The sequence below is a fragment of the Emys orbicularis genome, chromosome 1, assembly GCF_028017835.1.
Source record: "Emys orbicularis isolate rEmyOrb1 chromosome 1, rEmyOrb1.hap1, whole genome shotgun sequence".
Taxonomy (NCBI): Eukaryota; Metazoa; Chordata; order Testudines; family Emydidae; genus Emys; species Emys orbicularis.
The window spans coordinates 156537111-156556343 of NC_088683.1; the positions used below are offsets into that span (position 1 = coordinate 156537111).

At 50.5% G+C, this 19233-nt stretch overlaps 1 protein-coding gene across 1 annotated transcript in view; it reads right to left on the reverse strand.

Moving 5' to 3' along the window:
- Positions 1–4982: 4982 nt before the first annotated feature.
- The window catches only part of SIDT1 (SID1 transmembrane family member 1), a 93811-nt gene continuing 79560 nt past the window's right edge, over positions 4983–19233 (reverse strand). Inside the window, exons 19-26 of the mRNA XM_065406433.1 lie at positions 15620–15728; positions 15101–15115; positions 14034–14110; positions 12334–12380; positions 10053–10158; positions 9071–9181; positions 6290–6403; positions 4983–5045 (exon numbers count right to left, since the gene is read on the reverse strand). Of these exons, the coding sequence (XP_065262505.1) occupies positions 4983–5045; positions 6290–6403; positions 9071–9181; positions 10053–10158; positions 12334–12380; positions 14034–14110; positions 15101–15115; positions 15620–15728 (642 nt within the window). The remainder of the gene's footprint in view (positions 5046–6289; positions 6404–9070; positions 9182–10052; positions 10159–12333; positions 12381–14033; positions 14111–15100; positions 15116–15619; positions 15729–19233) is intronic.

Below are 19233 nucleotides of genomic sequence, written 5' to 3' on the forward strand. Positions count from 1 at the left end.
TCTCCCCCTGTTCCATTGGTGGTTGTGCATAGCCTTTTCTCTGAGTTCTCCTGGATGATCTGATTGCTTTTTCTACATATAGATAATGTACGTTTCATTTCCGAACTGTACTAAGTCCAGCCTGTATCCTATAGAGCTTTATTGCACCTCTCAGATGGCTCACATCAGTCCACCCTAGCACTCCTTGCCTGAGGGTCTACCATGCAATGCCTAAGTACAATGCCTGTTCACATCTTACTGTTTCACGAATGCACAAACTCCAAACAGATTATAAACGCAAAAGAACAGAGGCCCAGCAAGAAGTAGGGGAAACAAAGTGCCCCCTGCAACCACTAGTAGTAGCTTCTCTCAACTGCTTTCTGTTTGTATTGTAAGTCTACATGTAAATTCAACAGAGAAAATAAAGGACTGCGGATAGTTTAAAAGGGGAGGATGACAAAAGGGTTGACAGGTGGGAAACACCTATTGAGTAGATTACCTAGGATGGGCGTGACAAGGGAGACTTAGGCTGAGTATTTACAACACCTGACATCTAGGCACCCTGCTATCCAGTGGACTTCACAGTTAGGTGCCCAGGTTTGCCCAACAATGCAGGGACCAATATAGGTGCCCAAGAATGAGAGCCACAAAAGCCAGCAAGCTGAGCGAGCGCTGCTTAAGCTAGTAGGAGGAAGTGAGTAGGAGCTAAACTCCACCCCTCAAAGGGATTTAAATGCCTAATTCTGGGCTGGACTATGGCACCGCCCTCCACCCAGGATTGTCAGCTGAGAGTTAGGTGCCTCTCTGGGAGTTAGGTGCCTAAATCACATCAGCCCTTTCTTTCAAAAAAAAAAAAAAAAAGCCAAGGTGATGGTGGTGCTGTGCCACCCTTAGCCCCAGGCAGTGGAAAACCTGGGGGTCAAATACTCGGTCTAGTTTGGAGCAAGGACTTGAACCTCCTGGAGTGTGTCCTAACCAGTGGCTTCTGGGATGGGGCTTTCAAACACTGCTGTTGAAACTGTTCCACAATGTATGCAAGAGTTAGTCATGGATGCAGAGAAGGGGCCTGGAATGTGGGTCTCCAAGGAGCCTGTCCTACCGCCCCACTGGGCTACAGCGTAATATTCGCCAGCCCAATAGTGGCCTTTGTGTGGGGTGGGCATGCTCTGAACACACCTACTAGTCTTGGACCAGCAGGTGAGTTGGGTGGGGCATGGCTAGTGTGTGAAGCCCACTGAGGCTTAGGCATGAGTCACTGAGCAGTTTAGCCTCATCAGGACTTGAGCGGCTTTGCACAAGTGCACCAGCAGCCATTTAGGTGCCAGGGGGCCAGCAGCAGCGTATGTGCCTAGGGCCATTAGGCATCTCCAGATTTAGGCATTAGCTGAGTAGGTGTTCTGAGTATCTAAATGTTGTACCTTAGCAACTAGGCCCCTAAAAATCCCTTTGTGAATCTAGCCACTCAGTTGTGTGGTTCTATATTGGACATTTACAATATTCGTGCTAAGCTTGATTTAAAACCACAAATATTGGCACTTCTGTCCCTTCCCTTAGGAGACTAGTCATCCCCCTGCTACCTCTGGTGGGTGAGCAACTTTTCCTCATATTCAGCCTACAGTGCCTGCCTTAGTTTCATGCCCTTCCTTCGAGCTAGCTCTCTCCCACACCCTGCTGTGTAATTCCGCTTCCTCCTTTGTGGTTATACTCTTCACATTTGCACAGTAGGCTCATGTTCCCCTTGATTTATCATTTAGCCAAACTGAATGGGTAGCACTTTTAATGTTTCTGTCTATATCAATCCCTCCAACTGTTGCTCTGACATCTACTCGCCCCCGTCTACAAGTTGGCACTAGCTGTCTGGTAACATGGTGCCCAGCAGGGAATGCAATTGGCCCCATGTGGTTGTGCCAGAGCCACAATCTAAATATATATTTATACACACATGAGAGCAAGGCCCTTGTTATCCATTCTCTAAGCACAAGCTGTGACTGCAAGGCTGAGATGACAGCCCTACGTTAGCTGGAGTGGGGGAAGCAGGGTGATGGGAGTGGGGAAAAGGACTTACAGCCCTAATCTTCCTCAGCCTAGCAGTTGTTTTGAAGTTACACTCAATGTAGGGCTTATGCCTAGCTGAGCCTGATCAGTGAGACCTGAGCCAAGTGAGCCTCGAAGGGAAGCTGCTCTCTGCCATCAGAAAGAACTGCTCTCTGCCGGTGTGCTCTCAGCAGCTGACTGTTCACCTGGAGGGTGTAGCGAGACTAGGAGAAGGCAGTCGCTAGCCTATTCTAATTGACAGCAGGGCCACCACGTGTCCCCATGCACCCAGCTCTGTCATGCCTCCCAGCTCTCACAGAGGGGTGTCCTGAGGTGTTGGCTGCTGTGTGGCTGTAGCCATGTTGCATCCAGGATATTAGAGGGACAAGGAGGGTGAGATAATAGGTTTTATTAGACCAACCTCTGGTGGTGAGTTCCTTATTAAGTCAAAGTAGAGGGGTGTTCAGATACTGCTTAGGGTAGCACCAGAGGGACACAGGTAGGGCTACGTCTAATGCTGTTTGCATGAACTTTGTACATGTAAAAGCTCACCCTTACTACAGGTAATAGGGGATCTTACTGTCCAAAAAAAAAAAATTAAATCCTTATTAGGGACCTTCCTGAACCTCTTTCTCCCTAATTCGTATTAGTCTCCGCCTCCTCCTCCACAGCTTTGTTCCATTGCGCAGCAGATCCTGGACTGTGACATTTGTTCTAAACAAAGAACATATGGTGAGAGCTGGTGGGAGATTTTGTAACAGATGTGGATTATTCACAGTCCAACAAGTTCAACTGTGCCAGCAGTGAAATAAACTGACTGTCGAACAGTTGAGAGGTTGCAGTTTCTTTCCCACCGTTTATCCAAAACATTAGGCCAACCTTTTCAAAAGGGGTCACTGATTTTGGGTACCCAACTTGAGAAACCAAGTTTCTACTCTTAATTACACCCACTGCCAGCAGTGTGATTGTACAGGTATGGGTAAGAGCAGAATTGGGTCTGCACAACTTTTCTTATTGGTTCTAATGCATAAGATAAGAAGAACCCAGCTTGAAGTCAGAGGGCTGGGAATTAGAAAAAACCCTCATTTATTTGTAGTCTTAACAAATTTCAACCAATCAATATGACATCTAGGAGAGGGACACTTTTCAGAGCACAGCTTCACCGTAGACTTTTTCCACAAAGTAAATGCTAGCGGCCCAGGGCCTCTGTGTAATAGTTACCACAGAATTAAACACCCCCACGCCTCACACACACTCCCCTTTTTGACAATTTAACAATACTCCAATAGCAACTTTTAAAAAAAACGTTGCAGGAGGCCTCAGTAATTGATACTATTTTTAAATTCAAAATTAGCAACGCGGGTCACCTTTTAGCCACAACACCTGCAACATTTCACACCTTGTTCTTGTTTTTAAATGATGTGGCAATTCAGGCAACAGTAAAAATGCAGAAGCCATTAACAAAAATCCAAAATCTATTTTGTGGCTGCAGCAGGGCTGAGGGGAAACAGCGTTTGGTTCAGAATTTTATTAAACTGACATTTCTCTCCTGTGGTGGGAGCCTTCTTTGCTAGCTTTCAGTCCCGAGCAAATGATTGGTTGTAAATTCAGAAGCCCTGAAAGACTGAGGTTCATAAGTAGCTTCTTCACTATAGGCCTGACCCTGCTCTCACTGAAGTCAATAGCAGAACAGCCACCAGTACGAACAGGACAATGCCCTGATGCATGACTGCACTAGGCTGTAATTCCACAGCTCCCTTTTCTAAACACCCGCATAGGGAGTGGACAGCAAAGGGAGCACTCTAATGCAGAGTGGCTGTGTTAGGGTCACAGGATGTCATTTCAGATGCAAGAGGGGAGCTACCAGTGAACTGATCTCCAGGCAAGAGCCAACCATGAACTCTTCCTCCACCGAAAAGCACAGGGAGGGAGGCCAAGGAGGAGCGAACACATCGGCATCTGGGGCTGCCAGAACGTGGGTAGTAGGAGCCCACCGCAGTCGAGCACCATCTCCCAGGGCTGTTGCTTTTTCAGGTGGAACAGTTCATTCGGCCCATTGCCTTTCACTGGCCTGAGGTTCTTCCAGCTGCAGGATGAAGTAGCTCAAGCTTAAGGCTGGGGCTACAGATTTGAGGCTGGTCTTTGTTTGCTACCTGTAGCCCCAGCAGGCGCTTCTCAGGCTGGCACAAGGTGAGAGCTAACACCTTCCCGGTGCAGGCTGCAGGGGCCCGTGGACGTGGTCAGATGCAGAGAGTAGCAGTGTTGACGGTAGTGGCCCGTGGGGTGCAGGGAACAGCTACAAACGTGACGGGGACCTGCATCGCCCCGGACGACCATACTCATGGGAGAGAACGTGCAACACAACATAAAGGCAGGTAAAGGAGTCAAGAACTAGTGTCAGATGCTCTTCCCCATCCGAGGGGCTTGCTGTGTCTCATGTTTCATTGCACTGCGGGGGTTGGTGCCAGGCAGTGAGCGAAAGAAAGAGACTGCTCCCTGGGGCAGCTCACGACTGCTGAGTGGCTTTTCTCAGGGTGGCGGAGGTTGCAGGAGAAGGTGAACACAGTTTAAGTCACCCCTGGAGGAACACACTACCCTTAATGAACATGGCCACAGCTCCCTCACTCCTGCATGACTTCAAGCAGCCACTGGGAGAGGAACCAGCCAAAGCACTGCTCATCTGCCTTGCACTCAACTCCAGGATGCTGGATGGCCACATCTGATCCAATGAGCGGCAGGGAGGAGGAACAGGCAGGGCTCTGTCTGCCTTTCAGGTCTTGCCTCATTTATTACAGAAACCTCCTATTTGCTGGTGTGGGATCTAGCTGCTCCTTCCTCTCCGCCCGGCTGGGGTGTCAGTGCTGTTTGTACAACAGGAGGTTCATTCCCCTCAGACAATGCTGGCTGCCGGCTCTGCTCCTTCCACCGAGCAGAATGAAGAACGCCATCCCCACCCCGCCTCCCGTCGCTCAGAACACAGGGATCTTGTCTCTCCGCACGGAATCCAGGTCATCATCCAGCGTTAACAGAACCTAAAACGAGAGGGAGCGATCATCACACGGCTCCTGCGTGCGCCACAGCTTTAACTGCCAGCTGCTTGGCATGAGATGGGGGAGCTCAGGCCACTTCCTAGCAGCGACACAGGTGCCCCCCTCACAAAAAAACCATCTGAATGGGCACTGGCTGGCCCCTCGTCAGTTGCCTCAGCAGAGAGGCTGGGGCCAAAATGGGCTGTGGAGACTGAACTCTGCCCTTCCCTTGACAGAGATGATCCTCAGAGCGAGGCGGTGTGGTGGGAGCTTGTGCTTCTGCCCAGCCTGCACTTGCTCTGCGGCTGCTGACTAGAGGGCTTCTCTGCCCAGGACAGAGCCCAGCACCTTTCACCAGCACTAAAGTCGTAGGAAAAGCCAACACACCAGGAAATCAAACGCCACCAGGGCAGCACTAGGCACTGCACAGCTGGGTAGGAAACAAAACGGACTGCTCCCCCTGATTGTGCGAGGCGCTTCAGGAGGGGCAGGGGAGAGGCAGCAGGGGGACAAGAGCTCAACCTCACCTCTCCGCTGCCTCTCTCCCTCCCCCAGCCCACGGACAGTTTGTTCTCCCACCCCCAGGGGCAGCGCAGCCCTTGGCATTGCACAGTAAGGTCAGGAAGGGCAGAAAGTTTAGTCCAGTTGGCGAATACAACTTACCTACCGCTTTGAGTTAGAGAAGCCCAGGAGTGGCTAAAGCTCCATACTAGGGGCTTCACTGGGGTCCCTCCTGGGTGCTAGTGAGACAGCTGAGAAAGAGGGAGTCTCAGATGAGGGGAGGGGGGAGAACAAGGGCAATGTCCCCCCGCCCCTTTATGGCTGCATCAGCCACAATCCTCCAGGGGACTCCAGGACAGGAAGTCATGAAAAGAATGGATGGGGGGAGGGAGGGGGGCGGGGTGGAAAACGAGCCAACCCCAATCAGAGCAGGAGACAGGGCTGTTGAACTCGGCGTTGGAGCGTCCCCTTGCAGGGGCATTCTCAGGAGCAGTGCAGGTGGAAAGACAAGTCAAGGATGGGGTTGATGCTTCCCAGAAGTAGGCTGTGTGCACAGGGGTCAGGAAGTAGCACAACACCACTAGGTGCCAGCACGGCCAAGGCTACATACGTGCCCCAGCTAGACTGAAACAGAAGAAAGATGGGGATGGGGAGCGGTGGGGGAATAGACTGAGGGATGAAGAACAAGATCAGGAGAGAGAGGTGGAAGGGGAATGTGCAGGAGATGGAGTGAGAGAGAAGCTCACCAAGAAGGAGAAGAACAAGGCGGCTGCTGAGAGGAAGTGCCAGACGTCATGGTCATCAAAGAAGCCCAGCAGGATGCATGGGCGATTCTTCTCTCGGGATTCCGCCGGGGTCTCCTAGGGAGAGAGGGCAGAGGGCTGAGGAGGAGCAGGCTCCCATATCCTCTCTCTCACACAGAGAGGGGACAGACACTTGGATGGCACGTTGCTGGCATCGCCCATCCGAACACTTCACAAAACTCCCCCGGCCAAACCCTTCGGCACCATGTGGGATGTCAGACCAAAGAGCTGCACCAGGGAGAGGCATCTGTTTAGTAAGAGTGAGGAGGTAGCATGAGGAGACAGAGAGGGGCTAGAACACTGGACTTGGAGTCTGGAGACATGCGTTCTACTCCCGGATTCATAGCTTCCGAGGGCAGAAGGCACCATGGTGACCATCTAGTCTGACCCCTGGTATGAAACAGGCCATAGAATTTCCCCAGTAATTCTGGTCAAGTTACAACTTATCTTCCAGAGACGGAGAACCCACCGAAACCCCAGGTAACTTGTTCCAATGGTAGTGACCCTCACGGTTAAAAATGTGCACCCAAGATCTACTCTCAATTTGTTCACTACAGCTTTCAGATACCCTGCTGTGCCACTGACCTGCTCAGTGACATTGGTCCTCGGTTTCCCTTCCCACTCAGTCTCTCTTCTTTATACAGTAAAAGCTGTTTTATCTGGCACTTCACCCAGGGCCGGCTCCAGGCACCAGCATTCCAAGCAGGTGCTTGGGGCGGCAATCTGCAAGGGGCGGCAGTCCGTGTGTTTTTGCTGCCCCAAGCAGCACACCGAATTGCCACCACGGACGGCGGGGGCAGTCCATGTGCCCTTAGGGCGGCACGCGCGTTTCCGTGGCGGCGGCAATTCGGCGGCAGCTTCTATGTTCAGCTGCCCGCGGCGGTAATTCAGCGGCTTCTGTCTTCCGGCTGGGAATAGGGTTGCCAATTTTGGTTGGACGTATTCCTGGAGGTTTCATCACTTGACCTAATCTTTAACTAAACTTTCCTGAAGACTCCCAGACAATCCTGGAGAGTTGGCAACTCTATGACTGGGGAAGGAACTCTCAGAGTCACAGCTAAATGCAGGATGGAACAGATTGTTTAGCAAAAGTAGTTAGCACATATTGTAAGGGACCATTCAAGATAGCCTGGCCTGCTAGCACCTCTGCAGTCAGAGGACAAAAAGAGGGGGTTAGTGGGTTACAGATTGTTGTAATAAGCCATAAATCCAGAGTCTCTGTTCAGTCCCTGATTTTTGGTGTCTAGCAGAGGAATGAATTTAAGCTCCCAGGCTCGTCTTTTGAAAAAGTTTTGGTAAAAGACAAAAACACCCTGTCACCTGTGGGTGAACACTTTTCACAGAGCGATCACTCTGTGTCTGACCTCTCAGTCCTCATCCGCAAAGGAAGCGTGCACAACACTTTCAAAAGATGGGAGCTGAAATTCATAGCTCTGCTAGACACTAAAAATCATAGGCTTTGTCTCCACTAGCACTTTTGTCAGCAAAATTTCGGTCAGCCAGGTGTGAAAAAACCACTCCCCTGACGGACATAAGTTACACTGACAAAAGCACCGGTGTGGACAGCGCTATATCTGTGGGAAACACTCACCCACCAACACAGCTACCGCCGCTCGTTGGGAGTGGTTTAGTTATGCTGGCAGGAGGAGAGCTCTCTCCCGTCGGCACAGAGCGGCTACCCGGGTGACCTTACAGTGGTACAGCTGTGCTGCTGCAAGGTCCATAGTGTAGACACAGCCATAGTCTTAATACAGACACTCGATTGATGGGTCATTGCAACAACTGGTAACCCACTAATTCCCCCTTTTTGTCCTATGGCTACAGGGTTGTTAACGGGCCACTTCACCTTGAATGGTCCCTTAGTTTGGCAGAAGTCGTTTGTGCACATTCTATCTGTTCATTCTTGCATTTAGCTGGGACACTCTGAGTACCTTTCCCAGACCTGAAGAAGAGCTCCGTGTAAGCTGGAAAGCTCGTCTCTCTCACCAATGGAAGTTGGTCCAATACAAGATGTTATCTCGCCCATCTTGTCTTTCTAATATCCTGGGACTGACATGGCTACACCACCATGGCGTAGAAGCTAACTTCTTTATCAGCTGCTCTGTGCTTCCTCCAGACCAAAATCTTAAATCAATATTCTTTATGAACACTGTGTCCAGGGGCCATGAATGCTGCAGGGTGAGCATTCAGAGCATAGGAGAATCTAGAAAGACACTGGAAAGACAAAACCCTTCCCCCTCTATACAAACAGAAGCAAGAGAAAAGAAACACCCACCTGGAGTAATTCTAGATCTGTCAGCTTCAACAAGATCTCATGTTACAGACCTACCAAGGCATAGCTATATTTTTTCTCTCCACCAACAGCCAGTGCTCTTTCTGGATCACTTTCACACCACCCTCTCAATTCATGGGAGCGTAAGAAGGAACACACAGGCTCAACAGTGTGGTACATGATGCCCTTGGCTATTCCTGTGCCAGAGTCCGTTATTTTTGGCTCACGTCTGTAATAGTCCCCATCCTTCCAATAGACTGAATGAGTTTGCCCTTTCTTTGCCATTTACTGTTATTAATGATCCAGATGCCTTTTCCTAAAGCATTTTTTCCAGGATAAAAAGGGATATTCAGAAGTATGGACAGGGGAAGGAAAAGGGAGCAGAAGTGATGGAGGAAGAGAGAGAGAGACAGAGAGATGGGGCTCCAGACAGATAAATGTGTGACCTTTACCTCCCAGCTGCTGAGGTTTTGGAAGAAGAAGTAAAGGGCTGCAGCCCAAACCACGGCTGTGGCCACGATGCAGAACAGTGGAATGGGCAGGAGCTTCTCAGAGCTGCGGAGCTGCAACAATCAAAAGGAACAAGGCCTCAAAAATCAGCCCAGAGAGGCAACATATATTGTCCTTTCCAGGAACCATCCAGCTGTGCACACAATCACAGCAAAGGGCACAGTGCTAGGTCTAACCCAGCACACCCCTGAAAACAGGAGGGTGTAGTCAGTAGCACAGGGCATCTGTTAGTCTCAATTTTGGATCAGAAAATCATCTGCCTCTTCAAATTTCTGAAAGCTCTGGCTTCATTTATTGTCCTTTCGGGAGAACCTAAGGCCCAGTCTGCACTCTGCAAAGAGACATAACAAGCAGCGTCTGGCGGGCTTGCAATACCATACAACGCCCTGCATCCTCTTGCTGATGCCAGCCCAGGAGTTTTACAAGCTCAGTTTGAGACACCCAAGATGGGCTGCCTGCGACGGCTCCTTGGCAAGGCAATCACAAGTGTTGCAGCTATAAGAGCTCAATCTATCCTCCTAATGCATCCCTCAGTGCAGGGCATCCTGTGTGGAAATTACCCAGAAACCCCTGCTCCCAGCAACAGTGCGACCTAGGTGCTCTGGAGTCTCCATAGTGTAAAGTGGACTGATGTGTGGCTTCCCCACGTTTCTGTAAAAAACAGTTGATCATGTATTGCCAATAGACTCCGCCCCCCCCCCCAGCCCCTAACACCAAGGCCCCCCGCGCTGCAGAATCAGCAAGTCCCCAGCGGGAGTTGACACTGCAATCAGAGGGGCAGCGAGGGGAGCAGACACTGGGCAGCCGGCCCCCCTTCACACAAGGAACTGCTGCACGAAAGGTCTTTGCTCACCCATCAGGATGGCATAGGAAATAAGGGCAGACCCCAAGAGCATAACAGGCAGCGGGAGCTGCCTCCTTTACCTTCATGATGATATAAAAGGCCAGATACAGCAGTAGGTTACAGATAAAGATCCCCAGCATGTAGGAGGCAAAGTCCCTTGGCCGATACACCAGTCCAAAGACAGCACTGAGAGAAAGGAGAGACAGAGACGGACACATTAACTAACTCCCTCACCCATGCTGGGGAGGGAGACTCCAGAATGCGTCAATCACACACTGCTCCTGCTATCACAGGACACTGCTTGACAGACACAGGTTTGGCCTCACAGCCCTCTGTGGTGGCAGGTAAATACTCTATGTCCTATTTTACAAATGAGAAACTAAGGCAGGGTCGGGGGGAAGTGATTTGCCACAGGGAGTTGGTGGAAGAGCTAAGAACAGAACCCAGGAGTCCTAGCCCACCCTCCCCCCCATCCCCATGCAGCCAACCCATATATCACGCTCCTGCCCTCACTTCTGTGGTTTCCCATCTTGTTTGCCACTGTTTTGTCTTTCCTGCTCCGTATTCAGAAGCTGTGAGTGGGCAGGTGAGAGTCTGAGAGGAAATAACTAGAGCGCCCCCTGCTGCCCCTCTTACTGGCTTGCAGGACCCCCTTCCTCCCTGGCTCTACTGGGCAGCAGGGGATATCTGCCACTTGGACCCACTTCACAGTCAGCTTGAAATTTCTAGTCAGTTTTAAATGAAGGCGTTCAAGTAGTTTCAGGGCCTTCACCTGCCCCAGAGCCCCTGCCAACTTCTTGTCTTTTGCAGTCACATCTTCCTGTGGCGTGCTGCCGTTTGGAAGATCCAATCCACGCAAACAATCGGGCACACAGACTATCTGTTAAAATTACACTGGACATTGACTAGGAGCATAAGCTAGGAGCTACATTACAGCTGAAAAGTTACATTCTGACACCCTAAATTCCTCCCTTGGTTTTCAGTTGAATTTGGATTCTTCTTCGCTCCCTTTCCTGGGTGGTTGTGCCGTGGATGTGGACTATTAAGCAGCCAGAGGTGGCTTCATTTCAGTGATCACAGGGCCAGATCTTCGGCCATGCATATGTCTCTTCTGAACCACTCCAGGGGCACAACATTCCTGGAAAGCTGCCTTACAGTGGCAGCACCCTCCATGTAGGGAAATCCGCAGCTACACCAAAGCTACTCCAGCTGTTCCTGCCCTAGCCCTGGTGCAGGGGGAGTGGCAGGGGTGAAAGTGAGCCGGTACGGGCCGGTACTCCGTACCGGTAAGAACCCGCACCGGCCCACACCCAGCCCACATTAAAGCGTTGCTGCGGCAGTGCTTTAATGTCCCTGCCCCTTTTGCCTCCCCTGTCAGCAGGCCAGCAGCGGCGGCCGGAGCCCTGGGCCCTTTAAATCAATACGGGAGCCCCGGGTGGCGCGGGCCAGGTGGCCTGAAAGGGCTGGTTGGGGGATGCTGACCCCAGCCCCGCCCCTTCCGCCCGAGGCCCCCCCCGCCCGTACCAGTAAGTGGCCTAACTTACTTTCACCCCTGGGGAGTGGCCAGTGCACAATGCGTTTTGGTGATCCTGGCTGTTGGAGGAAATTAAGGCAGGACAGAAAATGAAGAATTCTGCAGGGTGGATTTGAGGCGGTACAATGAAATCACCCAAACTAGGTTTTAACAAGGAATTTGCTTGTGAAAAGGCATCAAGGGAACTTTAACAAGAGGCTAGGATTTGATTTTACATCTCATCCAAGAACTGGCCCCTCTAGCAACATGATCTAACAGCATGTCAGGGTGCTGGATGAGTCCTGACTCAGGGTGCGTCTACACAGCACAAGCATTTCAGGGGCTAGCAAGCTTAAATACAGTTAGCATGGTGACAACAGCAGTGACGACCACACAGTGAGGTCTAGGGAGCCGAGTACGTACCCTGGGCCTTGTATTACCTACGCTGAAACCTGCGCTGCATCGTCTCCACTGCTGTTCTTAGCCACACTCACTGGATTCAGGCTAGCTTGGGTAGGCTACTCCATGCACAGCGTGCCATACCCAGAGGGGACGGACAAGTGCCACCTACAAAACCACCAACACTGCAGTCTGCAACACCTCTGTTTTGCTGGAGGTCTCCCAAGTACATATTGAGCAGGCCTGACCCATTTTAGCTTCTCAGCTCTAACAGGGTCATGCCCCTGGTTTCAGCTCTGTAAAGCCTGGAACTCACCTTCACTTTAGGGTTGCTGAAATCCAGCAGAAGGATCTGAAAGAGTCCCACACAGAGACCACTACATTTCTACCCCCATTCCAGCCACCTACAAAAATCAATGCGGAAACACGCACACCCCACTACTACTTACAAGGACCAGTTGACCAGGTTTCCAACAATGAGCAGCACCATTCTGTCCTGGGGAGAAGGCACAATAATCACTGATGATGAATGTTCAGTCTTCACCAATGCTATACAAAATGTGGCGAAGAGTGCAGGCAGAGAAGTTTGTCACGGCAGTTCAAGACACTCACTCTTCTGGATTTAAAATTTGCCTCTCACAAATCCATGAATGCGTGACTGTCAAATCCTTTTTTTGGTGAACATTTGTGCTAGGAAAACAAATCTCTCCAATGTTTATGGATTTTAAAGGGATATTGCTAAGTGGAAATCTAAAAAAGAGTTCCAAGATGTTTCCGGTAATGCACCAGCCCCTGAATCTCCTGGTCAGTTTTTGTGGTTTTACAAATAGTATTTTTCCTAATTCTTTAAAAAAAAAAATTCTCTCACACAAAGAAAGGAACTGACTACACAAGGGAAACAGGGAAAACGATTAAGCACAAAGCGCTGTCAAACACATAAGAGAACTCCTCCCCCCCCCAACATTTTCAGTTACAGTGAGCTTGGGTAGTTCTTGTAACTAACTGTAGCAACTATAACAGGTGAAAAACTTTGCAGACTTTTTAAGTGGAAGATGTCCCTTTGAGCCAAACCTGCTTTCATCACATTCAATTTGTTTTGGTGTTGTAGGTCTGAATTTCTATTCCTAATTAACAGAGTTTTCTTAAGATCCACGTGGTCGTAGACTGCTTGGGAAATTCACAGTCTGTTGTGTCCCAGGAGAAGTAAAAGAAGCATCTTTAAAAAAAGTAACAGATGGGGTGTGTGGAGCCTAACTGCTCAAAAATTCAGTCACCTGGGACAGACAGGAATGGCTCGGCCCATAAGGTACACGAGGCGCCAGGCTGTAGTCAGTGCTGAACGGCCTCTCACAAGAAGTGAGTTTAAGGGACTTAGGTAACAACCACATCTTGTTTTCGTCTACAAAACGCCGTCTGCCCCAGGGTGAGGCAGGAATAACAGCGGCTGTAGCTCTACAGCAGGGGTCGGCAGCCTTTCAGAAGTTTCCTTTCATTTATTCACTCTGATTTAAGGTTTCGCGTGCCAGTAATACATTTTAACGTTTTTAGAAGGTCTCTTTCTATAAAAGTCTATAATATATAACTAAACTATTGTTGTATGTAAAGTAAATAAGGTTTTTAAAATGTTTAAGAAGCTTCATTTAAAATTAAATTAAAATGCAGAGCTCCCCGGACCGGTGGCCAGGACCCGGGCAGTGTGAGTGCCACTGAAAATCAGCTCGCGTGCCGCCTTCGGCACACGTGCCATAGGTTGCCTACCCCTGTTCTACAGCTAAAGCAACAACAGGCTTTCCCAGGGTAGGGCTGTAGGACAGCGACTGTTCGGAATGCAGTGCTGGCCTCCCTATGCTAACATCTTCCGAATGATAGATTTTAAAAAAATCCACCAAGAAAAATATCCCCCTTCCTTGACCAGTTCACCTCAAACTCCCCCCAAAAGCCTCCTCCGGCCTAAGACAAAGTGTGTGGAATTCCAGACCAAGGACAGAAGCTTTTTTTTGTTGGAGAGGGTTTTCAAAAAAAATTTCTTTGTCCACTCATTTGAAGAGCCACATGTGCTGCCTGCACACGCTCTGCACAGTTTTAACCTCTCCCTAGCCGGCAACTGAGTAACTGCCAAGGACGGGCTGGGGCCCGGGAAACCACCTACCATGTACATTGGCCGGCTGCACTGCTGGAAACAGTCCGTGTACAGCACCATCACCACTCGGCGGAAAATCCCAAAGTCTGCCGGAGATAAGGACAGGAAAGCCAATGTATCCAGCTGAGTAGCCCTGACAGGGGCAGTGAGACAGTATCGCTACCCAGGGAGCAGGGTGACACTAACTGCAGAGGGCATGCAAATGGGGAGCCCCCACCCACCAAGCCGGATTGCTCTGCCCTCCCTTTGGGAAGCAAATCTTTGGTGCAGCAGCTCACAATGATTCACAGTGCAGGGGGCGTCAATGCCACAAGGGGACACTGGAATACAGACAGCTGTCAGCTGAATGGCATTTGGCCATGCAGAGTTTCAACACCCACCTATCACCCCTTGGCATTGTCCAAGAGTCCCCCCGGCATGTACCTGGCATACTCTGTGGCTGATCCTCAGAGGGAAGCAGGAGCATGTGCTGAGGCATAGGGAAAGGCCAAGCACTCTCCACACTTCCCTTCTCTAAGGAATTTGCACCTAGGGAAAGATTCATTCGGTCCCACCCACAGAGAAAATGGCTGCAGAGTCTTGAAGGGGCTGGAATCCTCCCCTCAGGCTGCAGGGCAGCTCCTCCTCCAGCCCCTGAAACTACTGCACTGCCCTGACTGGAGGGTTTGTGGCAGACAGTTCCACATTCTCACAGGCCCATCCCCTTCAGAGGCATGTGTGGAACTGGCACAGAGTCCAGAGCGCCTGCTCCGACCGCAGCCCCCTTTCTGCAGTGGAACGGATGTGGTTCTGCTGCCGTGTGCACTTCCTGTGGCCCTAGGGTGACCAGATGTCCCGATTTTATAGGGACAGTCCCAATTTTGGGGTATTTTTCTTATATAGGCTCCTATTGCCCCCCACCTCCTGCCCAGAGTTTTCACACTTGCTGTCTGGTCACCCTATGTGGCCCACACTCTGCCACTGATTTCACTCCTAAAGAACCCACACAGCAGGCTCAAGGAACACACGTTCCCCATCCATTTGCTCCATTGCTGCTCACTCAATCCAAACAGGGAAGAAAGGGAGCTGCTGGTTACCTGTGTCAGAGACATCTGAGGCCAAGGACAGCAGAAGAGAAAGGAGAAAGAGGTTCATGAATGGAGCGCAACAGCTGTGTGGGGCCTCCATGTCTAGGTAGGAGAGCAGACGTCTCCCAGCTGCTTCTCTGAGCTCTGGGTGGTTTAACAGCTCCAGGAATACTGGAGTGCTCCCAGGTACAGCACCACCTCTGGGTGCCACATAACAGAGAGAAACACTCTGGGCAGAGAGTCCCTGTGACAGCATCCTTGGGCCCTGTAGCTTGAGTGCCACAAAGTGGGCTGTTGTGCTGGGCTCTCCCAGCGCCGGGCAGCAGAGGTGTCAGAACAGGAAGACAGCATTAAGAGAGTGGCATTCCCCTGGGCTTGGAGCACAGGCACTGGCAGCCAGACTGACTTTGCAGAGGTGGCACAGGCTGCCGGGGTTACTATTTCTCGTGCCCCAATTCAGGGTGGGGAGCGAGAGGAACGTAATTACCTGGGGCAAAAAGCCCATTTCTCTTAAGCCACTGGGCTTACCTATTTTGAAACGGCCCATGTAGTAGATCTGGGTGCTGAGAGCCAGCGAGGCCACGATGTGGATGACTGAGAAGATGACCCAAAACCACACATTGTTCTTTCCGAACACCTGGGAGCAAAACAGAAAAAACGGTGGGTTCTCAAGCACCGCCACCCATCGTTCAACCCCCAACTCCTCCCCTGGCGATCAGAAACGCTTGCCAAATACAGAACCTGCAAAAGGATAGGGCCAAAATGTTCAACCTAAAGTCAGATTCCTAAATCCATATTTAGGTACCTAAATAAATGTGAGCTGGTTCTCCAGAGATGCTGAGCACCCACACGTCCAACCCGAATAAAAGGGAGCCGCAGGTGCTCAACGCCTCTGAAAGCAGGCCACTCTTGAAGCGTGCAGACTCAAAATAACCCCCAGGTGTTTGACCCCACAGATGCACAAAGGAGAGAACTCAGGGAAGACCTCATGTCAGACGAAGCCTGTTGATATACAGACTGACCACTAGAAAGAGCACGATTGACAGAGATAGGTGTGATCTTTCTGAGGACAGATTCTCAAAGCCCTTATTCCTGCCCAGCCATCTAGATAACATTTCTCTCAGTACCAAAAGGACAAAGGTACTCAGTGTCCAGCAGGCACTACCACACATTCAGTTATGAGCTGGCAATGATACACAAGATCTGTGTCACTGCAATATTAAACTTTAAGATATTAATTGTATATTAGGGAGTCAGGAAATAAGATTCCCACAGTACAATGTCTGCCCCATGGGTGCATGCAGTACTTTGGGGTTTCTCTACATGATCTCACAACATATGCAGAGAAAACACAGAGTGCTACCTACTCTAGCTGTATTTTGGGTCATAGGATCCTATGTATTATTTGTGTTTGCTTTGTATTATTTGCCAGATCATAGGTCCCATCGCCCAGCACTGTGTGTTCACCCAATGAAACCCTATTGTAGTGCATACATGTACAGAGGCAGCAGTAAAGTTATTGCAGGAAGCTTGAACTGGAATTTCCCAGGATCTGTGTGATTGAACTATCAGCCTCAACGTTGCAGCGCTGTAGCTTTCCGCACATATTCCATGTGGATCCTTGCTCCTCTGAGTACTAGTGCAGCACGGATTAATGGTTCACATCAGAAAATCCAGGCAAACAGGGGTTACGAGCAGGGCCGACTCCAGCATTTCTGCCGTCCCGGCGGCGGCAATTGGAAAAAAACAAAAAAAGCCATGATCGGCGGCGGCAGTTCGGCGGCAGGTCCTTCGCTCCTAGAGGGAGTGAGGGACCTGCCACCCCTGAATTGCCGCAGGTGCCGCCCCTCTCCCTTGGCCGCCCCAAGCACCTGCTTGTTAAGCTGGTGCCTGGAGCTGGCCCTGGTTACGAGTGTAACAGCTCCTCTGGGGAGTTAAACCAGGGCCCAAAGTTGATTTTGCTTTGTCAGTGTTGACTGAAATGTTACAGCATCCAGGAGGGGACTGAGAAAGCTCAGTGGGGAAACCAGTTACCCCAGCGAATTAATAACGTAGCACTGAGGGGAGGCTTCCTCCAGACAGCTCCCAGCTAGGCCTCCATGCTGCTCTTGCTTGCTGTGGCTCCTGTCTCCAGGGATTTCAGTGGTTCACACCATCTGTGAGCTAACGCCTCAGTAGCACTGACGGGCCAGGCGTGACATGTGTGGTGTGAACCTCCTCACAGCCGTGGTTCTGAGTGCGGCCTGCACGGGACCGTGAGGTCGTGAAAGCGAGGCAGTAGGCAGAGCCACGCACAGGCTGGGCAGGGGCTGGGCACAAGCCTCTCTCCTGAATCCTGGACCCCTCTGCCATTGCAGCCCTAGCCCCACTCCCCAGAGCGAGCACTCACTCTGTATCTCCAAGGCCAGCCCTTACCTGGTACTTTCTGCCAGGTGACTTGTACCCAAGCAGGGAGCTGATACAAAGCATTTGATCCAACCAAGTGTCTTTTCAAGCAATAATCAGTCAAAGGATCAGATGCTGTGATAAAAAAAATACAGCTCTGTGCCAGGATTCATACCAGTGGGGAGTCGCGGCCTCCTGCTATCCCAGTCCTGGGCCCTCCCACGCTCTGCCAATGCACTGCGTTCCTGACTTGTAGCCTCATCCATCGCTCCAGTCTGGCCTGCAGCCTCGCCTGCTGCTTCACTCCTGGGTCTCCCCAGGTGCAGATGCACCTCACTCCTGCCCTGTAGCTCCTCCCTCCTCCCCACATTATTCTAGCCCTGGGCCTCTCCTTAGAGCCCTGCCAGCTGCAATAGACTGTACCCCGCACTGCGGTGGCTTTTGTGGTGAAGCATGTGCACTAGTGATTAGACCATGACACTGTTATTACTCTTTTTCCCTCCCTGCTTAACCTATGCCAGACCCCAGATCTCCAGGGAGGCAGGCTCATGAATTAACCCCTGTGGGAACCCATTGTGTGTGTGTGGACCCTTGTGCATGTGAACCTTTTCTCGAGCAGCTCTCCCTGAGGAACAGCCCCTGGGAGAGCTAGGGCTGAGGAGGGAGCAGGCCTACCAGAGGGGAGGCTGGGCCTGCAGGAGACTGAATCCTCTCTGCGGGTCCTGGACAGGAGAAACCAAGAACCCGGAAGAGTCAGAAGGGGCCATCGCTGCTACTCCTCCAGTCACTCTAATGCTGAACAGAGGGAATGAAGCTCACCCTGGAAGTCCAGAAAAGCAATAGCAGCAGCCGCACCATTTACACTCGGCTCACAGCTTTGTGGTTTCCTTCCCAGCCACATAGGTACTGGAAGTAGGGGTGCTGCCACATTCCCTAGCTTGAAGTGGTTCCCAACATATAAAGGGATTGCAGTTGGGTTCAATGGCTCTCAGTTCCCCCATTATACAAATTGCTCCAGCACCCTTGCCCAGCCATACAAATTAGAAGCTTCTCTTTTATAAAATCATAGAATCGTAGGACTGGAAGGGACCTTGAGAGATAATTTAGTCCAGTCCCCTGCACTCATGGCAGGACTAAGTATTATCTAGACCATTCCTGACAGGTGTTTGTCTAACCTGCTCTTAAAAATCTCCAATGATGGAGATTCCACAACCTCCCTAGGCAATTTATTCCAGTGCTTAACTACCCTGACAGTTAGAAAGTTTTTCCTAATGTCCAACCTAAACCTCCCTTGCTGCAATTTAAGCCCATTGCTTCTTGTCCTATCCTCAGAGGCTAACGAGAACAATTTACCTCCCTCCTCCTTGTAACAACCTTTTACGTATTTGAAAACTATTATCATGACCCCTCTCAGTCTTCTCTTTTCCAGACTAAACAAGCCCAATTTTTTCAATCTTCCCTCATAGGTCATGTGTTCTAGACCTTTAATTATTTTTGTTGCTCTTCTCTGGATTTTCTCCTATTTGTCCACATCTTTCCTGAAATGTGGCGCTCAGAACTGGACATAATACTCCAGTTGAGGCCTAATCAGCGCGGAGTAGAGCGGAAGAATTACTTCTCGTGTCTTGCTTACAACACTCCTGCTAATACATCCCAGAATGATGTTCACTTTTTTTGCAGCAGCGTTACACTGTTGACTCATATTTAGCTTATGGTCCACTATGACCCCCAGATCGCTTTCTGTAGTACTCCTTCCT